Source organism: Diceros bicornis, chromosome 24 (assembly GCF_020826845.1).
Source record: "Diceros bicornis minor isolate mBicDic1 chromosome 24, mDicBic1.mat.cur, whole genome shotgun sequence".
NCBI lineage: Eukaryota > Metazoa > Chordata > Mammalia > Perissodactyla > Rhinocerotidae > Diceros > Diceros bicornis.
The window spans coordinates 11,227,560-11,247,105 of NC_080763.1; the positions used below are offsets into that span (position 1 = coordinate 11,227,560).

Consider the following 19,546-nt stretch of genomic DNA (forward strand, 5'->3'; position numbering starts at 1 on the left):
GTATAGACTATAAGAGAATGTGTCCAGTCCACTTCCTAGTAAACCCTCTTCTTTAGCTTCTCCTTCCACGTGGGGGTGGGTTGAGGCTGGCGAACTGTTCCTCCCTAGCTATGGAAGTTGACTTCTGTCACTCTAGGATCACTTAAAGGAGAGTGATAGTAATGGTAAACCCAATTTTCATAAGCTAGCTAATGTAGACCTAAAATCCTTCTTGGGCTCACACGGCACTTCAGACGTAAACCTCTCCAAAGAACTTCAAAGTGCCGACCTCACTCCTCTAAGTAACGGGGCTAGTAGCCGCTAAAGCAGCACGCACCCACGCCAGCGCAGGAAGCATCGCGAGCTCGCGCGAGCCCGGCTGGAGGCGGAGCTGAAGGGGCCGGATAACACGTCACGGAGCGCGTTGCGTCACGTCGTAGCGGGCGGGGCGTCCGGGCCTGGTTTCCTGGGCGACAGCCGCTGGCTGGTCCCCGAGCGGGGTGCGGGCATCGCCGGGATGGGGACTCCTCCGGGCCTGCAGGCAGACTGCGAGGTGCTGCTCAGCCGCTTCCAGGAGACGGACAGCGTGCGCTTCGAGGACTTCACGGAGCTCTGGAGGAGCATGAAGTTCGGGACCATCTTCTGGTGGGTGTTTCTCGTCTGCTACGCGCCTCTCTCCGGGTCAGAGGCGGCGTGGGCAGTTACTTCCTTGCCTTTGGCGTCGCCGCACCTGGGAGGGCTGAGAAGAGCGGCGGTCTGTGACCGCTCTCTCCATCCCCCCCTGCGCCTGTGCTCGGGCTACGCGCTTTCCCGCGGCCATGTCATTGGCTTCGGCTGCGTCCTTTTGCGGCCTCTTCCCAAATATGTCTCTCTGCCTGACTGCCCTTCTCTCTCCATCTCCACTGCCTCCCCCTGACCTGGTCACCATCATTTGCTCTCCTCCAGTCTTGTTCTCCTAGAACACCGTGTTTAAAAACAAACGCCTAAACAAAGACGAAACCCTGCACTATTGAATTCATTTTTTTCGCCCAACAACCAGTTATCTTTCTAAAGTGCAGATTTGAACCTGTCACTCCCCTGCTTACCACCCTCCAGTGGTTTCTGTTGCCTTTGGGATGCAGCTCGAATTCCCTAACATGGCTGGCAGGACCCTCCGTGAGGGGCTTCTGCCCGTCTCTGCAGCTTCGTCTTCCAATCTCCTCCATGCACCCACGTTCTTGCTCCAGCATCTGCCTGTGGCCTCTACAGGCGTTCCCTCGGCCTGGAGCTTTCCCCCAGCTCCCTTGCCTGGCCACCTTCTTCCTCATTCAGGTTTCAGCTCAAAGGACAGTTCCTCGGAGAAGCCTTCTTTTGCCCTTCCAGACTAAGTAAGGCGTTCACGCCCTTTTTTTCCTATAGCAGTCTGTGCTTATTTTATCTCTTGACTTACCACATTTTATTGTAAGTGTGTAGTTCAAAAAGCAGTGTAGTGTCATGGTTCAGAGCACAGATTATGGAGCCTAACTGCTTGAATTGGAGTCAGTCCACTAACTGACCCCTGGCGAGTTACTTGGCTGAGCTTCCTTATCTGTAAAATAGGGACAGTGATAATGCCACATATTGTAGTGCTCAGGATTAAATGAGCTACAGTATGTTAAGTGCACTGTAAGTACTCAATAAGTGTTCATTTTATTTTTTAATTTTCCCTCCCCTTGACAGAGCTCTGTGAGAACAGTGACTGGATGAGTCTGGTATTCCAGTAGCATAATACATATAATATTGAAAAGGCTAAATAATTGACTGAATGAATGAGTTCTTGTGATTAAAACTGTTTTGCTGAATAAAATGTGAAAGTTCTGTTTTTTCTCTCTGTGGATGTACAATAATTACCTGTGTAGTTTGTACATTGCAGGGGATGGATGATCCAGAGCTATTTGTTGTACAGTTAATGAAAGGAGAGGAACTAATTTTTTAATGGCATTTATAGCTTAATGTATTTAATCCATAGAACAACTCTGAAAGGCGGCTGTAATTATCCTTGTTTTATGGATGGGAAGTTGAGGCTTAGGGAGGTTAAGTAATTTCCCCACGATCACACAGCTAGCAGGGGGTAGAGCAGACGTTGCAGCCGGTATGTCTGCTTGTTTCCAAAACCCTTGATCCTGCAGTGTGTCCCTCTTGGGGAAAGTGGCAGTTCAGGAAAATTTTGCTGGGGTTACTTCAATTTTTAGCTAATGAGGAAAAACTAAAATGAGAAAAAAAGTGGAGACCACTTGAGGAGTGGGGGATTTTCTTTAGAAATTGCTTCGGTTGCCAATACTATAGTAGGTATTTTTGCTTTCTTTTAGTATTTTTATTATTTTAAGAGCCCAGACTTTGGGAGTATAGTGGAGTCTGCTTTTCTACCTGCTCCTTCTTTACTTTGGTGAGCTTTGCCCTGCAGAATTGGGAGGAGGGGGTGGCTTATGTTGTGTTGTGGTTCTCTAGCTTTTTCACCCAGCTGTTGCAAGGACAAATGAGGTTTAGTGTGAATCCCTGAGAGTATTGAGGAAAATCTGCATTATGTATTAAAATGCATGTAATTTTGGTATTTTATTCTGTAATATAACCATAGTTATTTTACTATATTAAATGTTTTAAATTCTTAACCAGGAATAATTTGCAACCCCTCCCCTTTTGCTCCACAATTCAGCAACTAAAGTTGCTGCTTTAGGAAGATGCGTCATGTTTTCCTGGTGTGTGCCTGTGCCTCAGTGTAAGCAGCACAGCAGAAAATTACATCTTTGTGCTTGAATTATGAAAGGATGAGATGTGGAATGGCATCCAGTTTCTAGCAGCTGCTAGACTATACCTCTCCTAATTTTTTGTTCATTTATTATTTACTTAGAGTCATAATATACTTTCTCTTTGTTTTCTAGTGGTAGAATGAGAAATTTAGAAAAGAACACGTTTACAAAAGAAGCTTTAGCTTTGGCTTGGCGATATTTTTTACCTCCATACACCTTCCAGATCAGAGTTGGTGCTTTGTATCTGCTATATGGATTGTATAACACACAGCTGTGTCAACCAAAACAAAAGGTAATACTTGTTTTCTTCCAGCTGAAATATGGAAGAGGTACAATATTTTTTACAACAAACTGATTTAAATAGAAACCCCAGTGTTTCAAAATTATAATACATTTGTGAAAAAAGATTTACGTTTAATAACAACTTTTTTACTCCTCTTGTTTGCAGGTTAGAGTTGCCCTGAAGGATTGGGATGAAATTTTAAAATTTCAGCAAGATTTGATAAATGCACAACATTTTGACGCAGCTTATATTTTTAGGAAGCTACGACTAGACAAAGCATTTCACTTTACAGCAATGCCCAAATTGGTATGTTATCTAAAATAGATTGTTTTTCAAAATGAGATATTATGCTTCATGGTCCATAAAGTACCTCAGTCTCCATAAAGTGGACAGAATATTATATAGTTTCCAATACTTGTAGAGAGGCTTCTTAAAATAGGATAAAATGCTTTCTGATTACTTTTTTTTGAAGACAAAAATTCGTCTCTGCTTTTAAATGCAGTGTGTTTCTGGATACTGTGTCACGCAGATTGTTAGAAGAGGAAATTAGATTTGGCATCTGCATTTTCTCATTCCTTTATTCAAATATCAGAAAGGTTACTGAAAGAGGACCAAGGAATTTTAATGTGAGTTGGTGAAAAGTTGAAACTTCTACTGATAAAATATGATATTTCTTCAGTCTTATGACAATTGAGACCCTAGATTCTAGTCCTGGTTCTGCCATCCGCTGGCAAATCATGTAACGTCTCTGACTCTCATCTGAATTTGTAAGCACGTGTCGTGGCATCTTAAGACTTATTTCAAAAGTTTAATTGTCGTTAGAAAATGAATTAGTTAATAAAGATATACTTAGAGCTGCTTTTGTTTCATCCATGTTTACTAATAGATAATTTTACTGCTGGCTTACTTATTTCAGTACTTAAGAAATATCCTTTAAAACACATTCATTATCATATAGCTGTCATATAGAATGAAGAAAAAAATTCAACGAGCTGAAGTTACAGAAGAATTTAAGGACCCAAATGATCGTGTCATGAAACTTATCACTTCTGATGTATTAGAGGTAAGTTTGCTTTTATGCTCTTGAAATTTTTAAAAAAATGTTTTATTGTTAACTGTATATTGAGGTTATACCTTCATCCACTGGATACTGAAAAATTTTCTAATGATTTTAACCAATCATAAAATGCTTATTATTTTCCCTAAAGTATCAGAAATAATACACCCTAAATATATCAAAATTTATGGAATAAATCTTGAAACACAGTGAGAAACGGAAAGATGTAGAAGACTGGACGTGGACTCAGGATATTTAGATTCAAATACCGAAACCACCATTTGTATTTGACTTTAGATAGGTCATAAAACAAGAGTGTAAAGTGACTTTATTTTATTTTTTTAACAATATGAATTCATTTCCTAGGTTCCTTTTTTACAATGCTTATTTAAAAACCCACCATTTTTTTCTGATAAAAAAATTGAAATCAAGAATTTTGTGTAAGAGGTACAGTCTTAAAATAGCTTTACCATCTATTTTGGTACTTTGCGTTGTACAGTATTGGGAAAAATCCTCTTTCAAATGGATAAGTAGTGATACTCACACAGTTTTATGTGTGTGGAAGAGCGTTGCCCTGAGGTTAAAACAAAACCCCACTACAGGGCGACAGCCATCTAATCAATGGTGCATTCCCGTTTCAAAAGAATGCATTCATAGAGAGAGAGCACACAAGCGAGTGAGTGTGTGTAGGGAGGGCCTTGGTCATGGTTTTTAATCTCATTGAGCCTTAGTTTCTCCCTCTTTAATATTAGAATTACAGTCCTGATTTCATCCAGTTGTGAGAATTGAAACTGAATTATGCCTGAATAGTGGTGTGTGTGGCATATGACACATAGTAGACTCTTAATAAATATTACTTTTTTTTTTTCCCAACCTTATTCAGTCTTTTCCTATGTCAGGAGTGAAAGAGGGATCAGATCTTTGATTTGCTCAAATATTTCTCCATGTGCTAGATGCCGACGTGTGCTGATAGCTTGAGCCTGTCAGGTTGCATCTATGGTGTTGGTAATTCAGGTAGCAAATTGATTTTTGAAAGCACTCTGAGTCTGATCTGTAAAATGACTTTATTTTTGAGCAAAAATTGTTAATGTGGGATCCATGGATGGCCTTCAGATGGTCCATGTATCCATTTCCCCCCTAAATTGTATGATAAATTGAGTGTCATACGTATGGATGCTTGGTTACAGTGAGGTACCATAACTATCCTCAGATTCTCAAAGGTGTTTTTGCCCCCAAAAAGGTTAAGAATTACTGCATTAGAAGGAAATTGAATACTAAATGTCTAAAGACATAGTATAGTGCAGGAGCTATACAAGATGTTTTGTGTAGATTATTTTACTCCTTACAACATCTTTGCAAAATAGTTGCTTTAAACAATTTTTAATTATTTGTTAATTCTTTTTAAAGTAGGTGTTTTTATCCCTGATTTAAAGTTGAGGCACAGAGATACTAAGTTAGGAAGTGTTGGAGCTAAGCTTCTGTATGGCTGCAGTGCCTATTGGTTAGACAGCAAAGGCTTTGTCTGAGCTGGAACTGGGGTTAGAAATATATCATTCAGCAAACATGGGAGTGAAGTATAACAAAAATTCGGATCTTTAACCTCTAGCGGCTCAGCGAGAAAGAGGTGGGAGAGATTATATGTAGAAGAATAAATGTGATAAGAGAACTTTGTATAATAGAGGGAATTTGTATTTTGTCTTTTTGGTAGAGGGGAATCATTTAAAAGTTTGCAAGATTTGACAGACTCAAAGTATATATTTAGGTTTAGGGAAGGAGAGGTTGTGTGAAACAGAGAGAACAAGCACCAGCCAGTGGTGTAGTGGTTAAGTTTGTGCACTCCGCTTCCACAGCCCAAGTTCACAGATTCGGATCCCAGGTGTGGACCTACTCCACTCACCAGCTGTGCTGTGGCGTTGTCCCACACATAAAGTAGAGGAAAACTGGCACAGCTGTTAGCTCAGGGACGATCTTCCTCAAGGAAAAAGAGAAAGTTTGGCAACAGATGTTAGATCACGGCCCATCTTCCTCACACACGCGCACACACACACACACACACACACACACACACACAAACAGAGCAAGGTTTCTGCTGTGGAGGAGGTGGTTGGGTCTGTGATGAAGAGCCCAGTGGAGAGATAAGCCTTGAGCAGGAGAAGGCACACTTCTTCCTCTTGAAACTTTAGGGAAGGAGGTGAAAAGGATTTGTATAATTTGTTGTGAAGAAGAGAAATAGAAGACCTGATAGCCTGCACTTTGAGAGGGCCATGGGGGTTCAAGGAACTGAGAATTGAGAAAGTTTGGAGTAGCCATTGTGGAGAATGAAAGATTTTGGGCTACCATAAAGATTTTGTTAAGAAATACTGATGTGAATCATAAAGAGAGAGGCAGAGGATGTTTTAGAACAGCAAGACATTGTTCTTATCAATATTCTTCTAATGAAAAAAGATGATTTGAATCCAATTGGTTATAATTTTTTATTGTTGCCTAATATGATGGTAGAATGTTAATTTTTTTCCAACATACCTTCTTAAACACACTTTTTGATTTTAAGCTCTTTTACTACAACGTATTGAATTAAAGCTTCCTATGTTAAAAAAAAAAATTGTATATGTCAGCAAACAGGTATGGATGATTTTAGAGAACAGAGCTGGGGTGATACACAAAGCCATATTCTTTTAGTGTCATTGGAGAGGAGGGTCAGAAGGCCAGCTATGAAATCCTTATTCCTAGAGGCTTCTAGGAATGGAGTAGTCTGTGTGAAGTCATCCTGACTTTGTCTAGGGTCTTTGCTTGCCACAGATCTGCTTTGAGAGACTTTTCTCTCAATACCTCTGTTGACTCTATTCATCCTGTACTAGCATAGCCTTTGACCCATTCTCACTGATAAACCTTACATTTAATACTTTTCTACTTTCCTTCGACTGCCTGCAAATGCTATTAAGTCTCCATGTCAGCAGACCTGAATTCTGGTCATGTCTCTGGCACTCATTGGTTCTCGTTTTGTGATTAAGGAGGCATAATAAAATGAAGAGAATAGGATATTAAATCAGAACATCTGATTTTTAATTCTAACTTTGCTACTTAAATATGACCTCGAACCAGTCATTTCATTTCTGAGTCTGTTTCTTCATTTATACAATTATAATAATGGTCATTGTGTGTTGAGTTTTCAACATGTGCCAGGAACTTTATTAGATATTTTACATATATTATTCTCACTAATCATCATTAGTAGCCCTGCAGAGGAGGTGGTATTTTCCTAATTTTAGAAACAAGGAAGCTGAGGCTTAGAGAAGTTAAGTAATTTGCATAAAGTAAGGTGCAGACCCTGGATTTGAATGTTCAAGTTCATGTTTCAAGTTCAAGTCTGTAAGGCTCCAAAGTCCATACACTTTCTCTTATTTCTTAATCCTTTAATTTTGCATAGTGCTTTACATTATACAGAACATTCTTACTTATATAAGCTCACTTAATACTTTTACAGGGCGTTAGGTGACATCACCTAATTTTGTACAAATTGGGAATGTGATTCTCAGATTGAGGGATTTGCTCAAGGTCACATTCTAGCAAGTGACAGAACTGAGACTCAAAATCAGGTCCAGCTAGTAGTGTTCTTTCCCCTGTCCTGTTGTATTGCATGTAGTAAAATAATGGAGGTACAGCACATTGTAAACTGTAAAAAGTTAGGGGCTCTCCATGCCTGGACACTGCTTCCCTTTGAAGATGGTGCATATGTGAGCACTCACCAGTACTGAGCAGTTTCTGATTCCTTGAGTAGATGTCTGTCGATTCCATCAAGGTCTACTAGAAATGAATTGACTAGCCTGACTCGGGGATGACTCAGATGTTGCAGTGGCCGTCTACGATGGAAGTGTCAGTAGCTCTCTGCTGGTCTTTGAGCCCAGTCCCAGTACTGGTTTTATCTTGTTTCTTAAGTCTGCAATGTGCTATCTTTCTCCTTACCTCATAGACTTGTCCATTTGGCTGGAGTTTTGGGGGAGGAAGGTCTAATTAATAAATGATACTTCAAATGGTGTCATAAATCATCCTCTATTTCTTTTAATCCTGAATCTTATCACTGAAGTAATGATGAAGCTTATGGGGGCAGGCACACAGGCTTTGATGTTTCTAAAAGTCAGCACATCTCTGTGAAGGATTGGGTGAGAGTCATTATATAGGAATTTCCAGCAGAGCATAAACAACTATATAAACACCCTTGATGTGACAATATGAAATAAAAATGTGATCTTGGTTATCAGTAGTGATATTTTATGATATGTTATACTACTAATAATTTTTGTTATATCTAGGAATGCAATCCTATGTTAACTAATTGGTCTTTCCCCAGTGTCTCTCCATACAGTGTATATAAGTTAATGTTTTGGAGTTGAATTCAACGAGTCCTTACCTCTGGAAAGCAGCCTTCGCTAATAAAGTTGTACTATTTTGTTTGCGTGATTATGTCATTTTCAACATACTGTAGCATGTTATTCCTTATCAACTCAGTCACTTTGGAAGGTTGTTTTATTTTATGTTGGTTTTGCCTTTAAGTTTCTCTTCAAAAATTGAAATAAAAGACTCATCTTTTCACTTTTAGGAAATGCTGAATGTTCATGATCATTATCAGAACATGAAACATATAATTTCAGCTGATAAGTCCAATCCAGACAAAGCCCTCAGCTTGATAAAGGATGATTTCTTTGACAATATTAAGAACATAGTTTTGGAGCATCAGCAGTGGCACAAAGACAGAAAGGTATGCGACGGCTTGTCTGATACCTCACCTCTGCATTTGCCTTGCTCACGAATGGCTCCACGTGGGTGGCACTGTTGAGAGGCAGCCCGTTGAGTAGCTGCCTCCCTGTGCCGCTAAGATTTAGAGGGTGTCATTTCTATTCTGGCTTTGCCACTTGTTAGTTATGTGATGTTATTTAACCTTACAATCTGATTTTATGTATAATTATATATATAATTAAACAATTATAATTAATAACAATTATATAATATATAATTAATATATGTATAATTGTAGAGGAATAAGTAATCTTGGTATACCACACGTTTATTACAATCTTTATAATTTAGTGTTTTGCAGAGGTTGCATACTGGCAGTCTTTGGGCCGAATCCTGCACACAAATGGATTTTGTTTGTCACAGTGTTGATCCTACCATTGTTTTAAATATTTGAATTAACTAATATTTAAATATTTGTGGACTTCATTTAAAATTCCAGACGCCCAACTTCTCTTAAAAACCAGAGATTTGGCAACACTGGTCCCACTTTGCTGCATGGCAGCAAACAGGTAGACCTGAGTAGTGGCTTCTCCCATTGTCACAGGGCATGTGCTTCTCTGTTTGCCACATGCTGTATCTGCCTTGGTTTATCCATTTACAAATCTCATCAACACAAATCTTCAGTTTGGTTTTCTGATCCAAATACTGATGCTAGAGCTGCCCATATTCCACATTAACCTTTTCAGCTAGAGAAACTTTTTTACTCTGGAAACCTAAAGGCCAGCCTTACTAAATTTACTTTTGAAACCACTGCTCCATCTTATTTTAGTAAATAGGTCTAGGAAAAAGTAAAAGTAAAAAATGAACAATTTCTGATTACTTACTGTGTGTCTGATAACGTGTTAGTGTTTTCACAGATGTTAGATAGGTGTTATTATTTTATATATTGTCTTTCAGAAAGACTTGTTGCCACCTTTTGGCTTTCTATTATATAAAAAGGGAGCTGGCTCAAAACTTAATTTTAGAAAAGATAAAAAAGGCAAGTGATGAGGAATGACGGTCTTGGGAAGAAGGAAATAATTTGCTTCCTCTACTCACATTTATTTTAATGAGAGAGAGCACATTTTAGAATGTTTGAATACTTGAAGTGCTACAAATGGGTTACATAAATGACCTAGGCATTTAATGTAAAAATCTGTTATAGTACTCTCTTTTAATAAATAAACTCTCTTTAATGAGCATTACCATGACCTCTGAAAACCTGAAGGAAAGGAGGATAAACCAGTTTTCTTACTACCACATAAACTGTGTGTTATTCTTCATTAGTTAGGAGGATTTAGGCATTTTATTGATGAATTTTAGAACTATTCTGAAACCTAACTGTGATGTTAATGTTAGGTGGTAAGCTAGGCTACAATAACATGAAACGATCTTTTGGTTTTTCAGTAATTAAAAGTAAATGATTCTCATTGTTATGAAATTGATTTGCAGTTAATTTTTAGTTAATTTTCATTGTAAATGTGTATATATAACTTTTTTGCTCTTTCAGAATCCATCCTTAAAATCAAAAGTTAAAGATGGAGAAGAAAAGAGGGAAGGAAATTCACGAGAATCGGAGGTCAGAAAAATTTACTGTATCATTGCTTACAGGGCAATAGTTTAGTTAGCTTCTTTTCATTTTATGTGTGGCTGTGATTCTGTATACCAAGCATTATTACCCTTTGTCAGTATTATAATAAAAATCCCAGAAAATTCTGAAACATGGGTTCTGTGAAGAGCTAGTCTATTCTTTACTGGAAACCTTGTGAGAGACATCAGGTGTAGATTGGGAGTGAGGATGTTAACAGTGTTCAGCAGGGAAAGGGAAGGATGATGGTAAAAGGTGCCCTCGGTCCTTCCAGGGGCAGAGTAAGGCTTTGTAATATGTCTTTTCTCACTTCCTGTCAGTCTTTCACCCAGTGTGGAGCTCAAGCTACTATTTACTGCTTCCTGTGTGCAGTTTTCATCCATCTCAGTGGATGAGACAAGGAGCCATCTTTGGCATAGGCAGATGAGGAGGGAATGGCCTGGTCACCAAGGCTTTCATTCATATTATCCTCCTTAAGTCCTGAATGAAAACGATCAGTACCTCTCTGGAGGGTATCATGCTACCTGCTATGAAAATGTGTGTGTTTAAGTGTCTTTACTCAATATGTGTCCAGTAACTGTTAGTTCTTTTACCCTGCTTTCTGTCTCAAATCTTATTTCTGATAACAAATACTTGGGTTTTCATAATTTCACTTAATGTTAATGTGTTTTAACTTTTTCCCCTTCCTGGTTATTTTTACTTCCAGAGATGTGAAAGGGCAGAATCATTAGCGAAAATAAAATCAAAGGCCTTTTCAGTTGTTGTTCAGGTAAGTTATTTGTTTAGTAAGGTAATTTAGAAATTGACTTGATGCTTTTTAAATTAAATTTTTATTTTTCATCAAAGTAATACATGTACATAGTTTAAAAGTCTAATAATACTATATAGCTTATATAAGCCAACCATCTCCTGCTCCACCACTTCCCACCCCTGTATTCCTAATCTTAGGAGGCAACCATCTTCAACTTTTTCTCTTTTAGCTGTTTCTTCTGGTATTTACCTAGAATTTTGATGCCATTGCTCTTTATTGTCTTCCAGCTTCTAGTATTCCTGATCATAGAAGGTTTTAGGGTTTTCTCTTTATCCCTGGAGTTCTGAAATTTCATGATAATGTAACTTGGTATAGGTCTTTTTTCCATCATTGTCCTTGGCTCTCACAGTGGGCATCCTTTTGATCTGATAGCCTTCAGTTCTGAGGAATTTTTTTGTATTGTTTCTTTGATAGTATTCTTTACTGCATTTTTGCTCTTTTTCTTTTCTTGAAATTTTATTTTCTTATTTTTCTTTTCTGTTCTCAATCTTTCTATTTTGAGGGAGATTTCTTTTTTTTTTTGTGAGGAAGATCAACCCTGAGCTAACATCCGTGCTAATCCTCCTCTTTTTGCTGAGGAAGACCGGCTCTGAGCTAACATCTATTGCCAATCCTCCTCCTTTTTTTTTTTCTTCCCCCCTCCAAAGCCCTGGTAGATAGTTGCATGTCATAGTTGCACATCCTTCTAGTTGCTGTATGTGGGACGCGGCCCCAGCATGGCCGGAGAAGCGGTGCGTCGGTGCGTGCCTGGGATCCGAACCCCGGCCGCCAGTAGCAGAGCGTGCGCACTTAACGCTAAGCCATGGGGCTGGCCCCTGAGGGAGATTTCTTAAACTTCATCTTCTGAACTATTATATTGAATTATTATTTCTTCTGACATTTTTTCATTACTAAGATTTTTTCTTGTTCCCTGAATCTTTTCTTACTTAAAAAAAAGTCTCTTTTTTTTCTGGATGCAATATCTTTATCTCTTTGAGGATATTGATTACAGTTTTTTGAAGTTTCTTTCTTTTTCCTCAGAGTTCCTATTTTTGTTTAGTTTGATCTCTGTCTTTCATTTTGGTGGCTTTTTTCAAATGTTTGAAGATCCTCATCATATTTAAGAGTGGTCATGTGGAGATAGAGCTTTTTAACCTCAGTATTTCTCTTGGATCTAGTCATTCTTACCAGAGAGCAGTCTTCCATTCCCTTGTCCGGGGGAGGAAAGTGGTAACTGAGCCCAGCTGCCGGTGTTCTGGGAGCCTACAGAGAGACTCAGGCGAGAGGCTCACCATTCCTTATGCAGGTTTTCACTGAACCTCCCTATTTTCAGTAGGAGGCGTGATCTGTCCCCTTCCTCAGCTCTTCCAGTCTCCTCAAGCCTACAGCTTCTCTGGTGTAGCCTCCCCAGAGAGCACACCTCCTGTTTTCTACAGGAGGGGGTCAGTTGTTTAGTTTTGAAACTGGGAAAAGGGACACTGTTCCCTTTGTAGATTTTCAACGTATCTACCCATTTTTTTACTCCCATTTCTGATGACTCCAATTCCTGATCCACTTGGATCAGCTTGCTTTATAGTAACTTCCTCAATACAGGCCGTTAGGTTTCAGCTCTCTTCATTCTGTTAAATCAGCTATCACTCTCTCTCTTCCAAAAGTTTGTTGTTTTTGTTTACAGCTGCATTGTTTCCTGTTATCTCTGTTTTGTGAATTTATTTATTCATTTTTGTGAGGAAGTTCAGCCCTGAGCTAACATCCATGCTAATCCTCCTCTTTTTGCTGAGGAAGACCGGCTCTGAGCTAACATCTATTGCCAATCCTCCTCCTTTTTTTTTTATTTTCCCCTAAGCCCCAGTAGATAGTTGTATGTCATAGTTGCACATCCTTCTAGTTGCTGTATGTGGGACGCGGCCTCAGCATGGCTGGTCGAGCAGTGCGTTGGTGCGTGCCCGGGATCTGAACCCGGGTCGCCAGTAGCAGAGCACATGCACCTAACTGCTAAGCCACAGGGCCAGCCCCGAGTTAATTTATTTTTATTCCTTTACTCTCATTTTAATGGGATTTCAGGAGAGAGTACTGATAAATTTACGTGCTTAATCTCATTCTTTTTGTGAATTTTTTTCATGAATCTAAGAATGGCTTTATTCTGTGGGAAATTACTATCATTCTCTGGTTGTAGAAATAAAAAAGAATAAATAAAAAAATTAAAAGTGAGTATAGATTAGTTGTGTTATATATTTGCTATACCACAGTAAATTGAGTACAAAATATTGTTGACTGAAAACACCAAGGACAATAAATAAATTATTCCAAATTCTTTTAAACTAGAACGATTTCCATATTGTATGGTACTAAGTGATGTTTAATGTATATCTTAAGACATTATGAAATACTTTTTAAAAATCATTAAACAAATTATAATCCCCATAAATTGTTATAAGTGTGTGTCCTTGCATAGTTGTGGGTTTTTTACTTTATTGAGGTATAATTAACATAGAATGCACGGTAGCTTTTTAACACCTGTTAATACCTGCACTGCATATATGACGTTAACTGAAAACTCTTAGTCAGGACTCTGCTTAAGCAAATAAGGGAATTCATTGACTGATGTAACTAAAAAGTCCTTGGACTGTCCCTCCGTTTTTCACCTTTCATGTTGCTTTCACTGGCTTCAAATGCTGTTTACGACAGCTCCAGCCTTGCATGTTCCCAGGTTTAGGTTCAGTGGAAATGGAGAATTTTCCTTCCTAATGTTACCAGACACAAGTTCTTTACCTGCCACACAAGAGGGGCCAAATAAAACTGGAACGCAAGGCTTATGGCAAGGAAAGAGTTTTTATTTTGGGTGACATCAACTCAGAGACAAGAGGTCTCAAACTTGTTCCATCTCCTCGAAAGATGGGAGGGAAGGGGTTTTAAAGGTTGTGAGGAATGTGGCTGCTTGTAGGGAGGGGGAGCCTGTGGCCTTGCTGGTCGGTGCTTTCCCACCAGCCTGTATTTGGCCTTGTGAGGCTGCTGGCAGGGAGGGGAGGAGGGTGAGATAAGGGAATCCCCCGTGGGTGTCCTTGGTTGTCGCCTCCATGGTGGAGAGTGGATTCTGGTGCCAGGAAGCTGAGGAGTTGGGGTCTGGGGAGCTTTAGCTTCTTGATATTCTCTGGACATCAGTTTCCCTGTAATAAACTTCAGAAGACCCATAACTAGCCAGTGTAAGCCCAATGAGAGGCCACCTTTTAACAATTTGTAACTTCTAAATGTCTTCTGAAGTTCAGGGAGACAATGGTTTAAAAAACCAATATTTACATATGAATGCAACTTAGAGAAGCAGGGAAAGGGAATGAGTGTTTTTGGTTTTAACCCCATATATGCTGGGTGTAACGTAGGGGAACTGATGACAGGGCCGGCATCACTAATAGTTAAGCAGATTTCTAAATTTAAGTTATATCGGCCATGATACAGCTCACATACCCACGCTGAACAAATCACAGTGGCCACGGGGATGTGAGACTCACTTTGACTGGATGGGGCCACATGGCCATACCTGGAGCCAGGCGTTAAATAGTTCCACTCGAAACTTATGTGGTAACTAAGGAAAACAAAATGTTATTAGAAGAAAGGGAGGATAGGTTATTAGGCAGTAAAAACAGTACTTGTCCTTTACACCTCCATTTCCCAACCGTGCAGCTAAACTACATTTTAACCCAACAACTACATTTTAACCCAGTTTGAGTAGATGGTGATGACAGCTGCAGGGAACTTTTCCTGTTGTAAAGATAAAAGAGTATATACATGCGATAAGTATTAAGCAAGCCAAGATAATGGTAAAGTACTTTATGACAAGTATTTCCTTAAATCTTTCCTCATCTTAGATTGTGTATTTTGTCTTTCTATAAATTATCTGTCAGTTGGATTCGCTGTGGTTAATTTGATTTCTAACTCTTAAGGCTTCCAAGTCAAGAAGGCATCGCCAAGTCAAACTGGACTCTTCTGACTCTGATTCTGCATCTGGTCAAGGACAAATCAAAACAACCAGGAAAAAAAGAAACAAAGAAACGTTGAAATCAGGAGGAAGGAAGATGTCTTCCCGAAACAGAGGTAACTTCTAAAGTCTTTTTGAGACTCAACAAGGAAAAATGGGTCTCATTTACAACCTCCTCTCCCCATTTTTTTCTTTATCAGAAAAGATTAGATAGTTGTTTGACTGAGAACCTTGTGAGAGTTAATATTAAAAATAAATTATCGTAGGGGCCGGCCCGGTGGCGCAAGCGGTTAAGTGCGCGTGCTCCGCTGCGGCGGCCCGGGGTTCGCTGGTTCGGATCCCGGGCGCGCACTGACACACTGCTTGGCAAGCCATGCTGTGGCGGCGTCCCATATAAAGTGGAGGAAGATGGGCACAGATGTTAGCCCAGGGCCGTCTTCCTCGGCAAAAAAAGAGGAGGATTGGCGGATGTTAGCACAGGGCTGATCTCCTCACAGAAAAAAAAAAAAAAAATTATCGGAGATTCTTAGACTTTTACTGCTGAAAGGGACTCTAGGAATCATCAAATTCGTCATTTTGTATGATGAAATTTAGGCCCATAAGGATTAAATAACTTGTCCAAAAGTGATATAGCTAAATAGTTACAGAATCAGTCTAGAATTATCCAGAGCATACTTAATTAGTAATTTTTGTGTGTGCATCAAACTTACATGTAAATAAGCTGTGATAAGTAATACAATCTATAAACCATATTTCCCTTTAGCTGCACTAATTAAGCTGTACCTGCTTTTCTTTTGAAATAGTGTATCTATAAAATAACTTTTGGTGTTTGCTTTTTAAAGAAATGACTATATTAATTTCAGCAGTTTTAAAAAATTACACAAGGGGCAGGCCCGGTGGTGCAAGTGGTTAAGTGCCTGCTCCCGGGTGCGCACTGACGCACCACTTGTCAAGCCATGCTGTGGCAGCGTCACATATAAAGTAGAGGAAGATGGGCATGGATGTTAGCCCAGGGCCGGTCTTCCTCAGCAAAAAGAGGAGGATTGGCAGATGTTAGCTCAGGGCTGATCTTCCTCACCAAAAAAAAAAAAAAAAAAATTACACAAATAATATATATATACCATACATAAAGTTGGAATCTGATTAGCAGGCTCAGGAAAAAAAATGGGCATTAGAAACATTAGTAAATATTTCATGCCTAATATAAAACACACTCCTGGCTACTGCAGCATATATGAGGATATGGTACAATCTTTTAAATGTTTTTCTCCTATATTGAGGCAGTGGAGGGAGAATTGAAGTTAAATACCTTTAATATAGTCCAGATATGATTAAGTTTTGTAACAGTTGCTTGAAGTGCACTGAGAATTCAGAGAAAGGATACTACATTTGCTGCGGGTAATCAAGCAATACTTCAAAAGGAGAATTTTCTACTTCTTTCTACAAAGTTAGCAGATAATGTGAAGAGAACTGTAAGACTAATCTCACTTATAACTATTACTAAAAAAATCCTAAGTTATATATATCAAAAGAATTCCAAATGTAAAACAACTTGAATGAGTGTACTCATTCTGGGATGCAAGGATGGTGCAGTTAGGAATCTATCAATATAATTTGCCATATGAATAGGTTAAAGGGGAAAATGTGAAGTCATTTTAATAGTTACCAAGGAAGACATTGGATAAAATCCAGCATACATTCTTGATTTAAAAAAAAATTCCTCGGGGATTAGCAAATTGTTTCTTTAAAGGGCCTGATAGTAAATGTTTTAGGCTTTGTGAGGCATATGGTTTCTGTCACAAGTACTCAGCTCTGCCATTGTAACGTGAAAGCACATATAGACAATACATAAGCAAATGAGTGTGGCTGTGTTTCAATAAAATTGTATTTACAAAAACAGGTTTTGGGCCAGATTTGACCTAGAGTCATAGTTTGTCGACCCCTGCTCCAAATAAAAGAAATAGATGGTTATTTCTTTAACCTAATTTTAAAAAGAGTGAATGTTGTGTGCTGTGTGTCCGTGCGGTATTAGCCTAAAAGCCACCTCATGTTTATTGATAGTACGTAGAAATATCACAATTTTATGTAACATTGCTCTTGAGGGGCTAGTCATAATTAGGCAGGAGAGTGAAGTGAGATATCAGAAAGAAAGGCTACAAAATTATCATGATTTGAAAATGACTGATTTTACACCTAAAGAGTATCCTAAAGAGAATTTGGGGTAAAAAAAAATTAGGAACAAAAAATTTAGTCGGGGCTACCACTGCAGACCTTACAGAAATTAAAAGGATAATAAGGAAAAATTATGAATAATTTTATGCAGATAAGTTAGCTTAGATAAAATGGATATATTTCTTAAAAGACACACATTTCTGAAACTAACACGAAGAAATAGAAAATCTGAGTCATTCTATGTTTACTAAAGAAATTAAATCCCCAGATGGCTTCACTGGGAATCCTAGCAGACATTTAAGAAAGGAATCCTGTTCTTTCAGAAAGTACGAGGGAACACTTCCCAGCTTATTGACATTATAAGAAAAGAAGACTAAAGAACATACATGTAAAAATCCTCATGAACATACATGTAAAAATCCCTCATGAACATACATGTAAAAATCCTTACAAAATATTAGCAAATTGAATCCAACAATGTATTAAAAGGACAATTATTATGACAAACTAGGGTTTACTCCAGGAGTATAAGGTTGGTTTAACATTAAAAATAAACCAACATAGGGGCCGGCCCCGTGGCTTAGTGGTTAAGTGCACGTGCTCCGCTGCTGGCAGCCTGGGTTCGGATCCCGGGCGTGCACCGACGCACTGCTTCTCCGGCCATGCTGAGGCCGCGTCCCACATACAGCAACTAGAAGGATGTGCAACTATGACATACAACTATCTACTGGGGCTTTGTGGGAAAAATAAATAAAATAAAAATAAAATTATAAAAAAAAAAATAAACCAACATAATTCCTCATATTAGCAGAATAAAGGAAAAAAACTATGTAAATCATTTCAGTATATGTAGACAAAATATTTGACAAAATCCAGCATCTATTCATGATAAAAACTCTGAGCAAATTAGGGTTAGAAGGGAACTTCCTCAACCTGATAAAGGCCTTCTATGAAAAACCCACAGCTAACATCATACTTAATAGTAAAACAGTGCTTTCCTCCGAAAATTGGGAACAAGGCAAGGATGCCTGCTCTCATTGCTCCTATCATTCTGGAGGTCCTAGCCGATACATTAAGGCAAGAAAATGAAATAATAGACATTTAGATTGGAAAGGAAGAAATAATACTGTGTGTGTTTGCAAATGTAGTTATTTTTTACACAGAAAATCTCCCGAAATCTACACAATAACTACCAGGACTAATAAGTGAGTTTAATAATGTCACAAGAGGGGCCAGCCCGGTGGCGTAGCAGTTAAGTGCTCGCACTCCACTTCCGCTTCCGCGGCAGCCCGGGGTTCGCAAGTTGGGATCCCGGGAGCACACCAGTGCACCGCTTATCAAGCCCTGCTGTGGCGGTGTCCCATATAAAGTGGAGGAAGACGGGCATGCATGTTAGCCCAGGGCCAGTCTTGCTCAGAAAAAAGAGGAGGACTGGCATCTGATGTTAGCTCAGGGCTAATCTTCCTCACACACACACAAAAAATATAAGGTCACAAGGTACAGGGTTAGTATTTATACTAACACAGAATAATTAGAAATTGAAAATTTTTTTAAAAGTATAATAGCAAAAACACAAACTACTTCTTTATGTAGGTAACAAAATATGTGCAGGATCTGAAAACTATAAAACGATGAAAGAAATCAAAGATGATTTAAATAAATAGAGAGGTATATGGTCTGCATAGATTAGAAGACTGGATATTGTTAAAAATTCAGCTAATCCTAAATTGTTCTGTAGATTAAATGCAATCCCAGTAAAAAAATCCCAACAGGGTTATTTTGTATAAATTAACAAGCTGGTTGTTAAGTAGATGTGGAAATGCAAAGAAAGTAGAGTAGCCAAAACAGTTTTGAAAAATAACTGGAAAGCTTCAGAACTCAAGACAATGTGCTGTGAAAAGACAGACACACAGCTCAATGGAAAAGAATAGAGAATCTAGAAATAGATCCATACGTATATGGTTTTATTTTCAATAGAGGTGCAAAGGCAATTCAATGGAGAAAGGATATTCTTCAATAAATGGTAATGATATAGTTTTATATCCATATGAAAAAACAGATCCTCATCTCATACCTCACATCATAAACAAAAATTAATTCAAAATGGATCATAGACCTAAAATTAAACTTAAAATTATAAAACTTGAAGAAGAAAACATAGAAAAT

The 19,546-nt window shown here is 38.6% G+C and overlaps 1 protein-coding gene across 1 annotated transcript in view; it reads left to right on the plus strand.

Moving 5' to 3' along the window:
- Positions 1–450: 450 nt before the first annotated feature.
- The window catches only part of SNAPC1 (small nuclear RNA activating complex polypeptide 1), a 31,466-nt gene continuing 12,370 nt past the window's right edge, over positions 451–19,546 (plus strand). The window contains exons 1-8 of the mRNA XM_058567073.1: positions 451–624; positions 2,877–3,036; positions 3,193–3,333; positions 3,986–4,090; positions 8,682–8,840; positions 10,368–10,436; positions 11,152–11,214; positions 15,174–15,324. Coding sequence (XP_058423056.1) covers positions 497–624; positions 2,877–3,036; positions 3,193–3,333; positions 3,986–4,090; positions 8,682–8,840; positions 10,368–10,436; positions 11,152–11,214; positions 15,174–15,324 — 976 coding nt within the window. The 5' untranslated portion in view covers positions 451–496. The remainder of the gene's footprint in view (positions 625–2,876; positions 3,037–3,192; positions 3,334–3,985; positions 4,091–8,681; positions 8,841–10,367; positions 10,437–11,151; positions 11,215–15,173; positions 15,325–19,546) is intronic.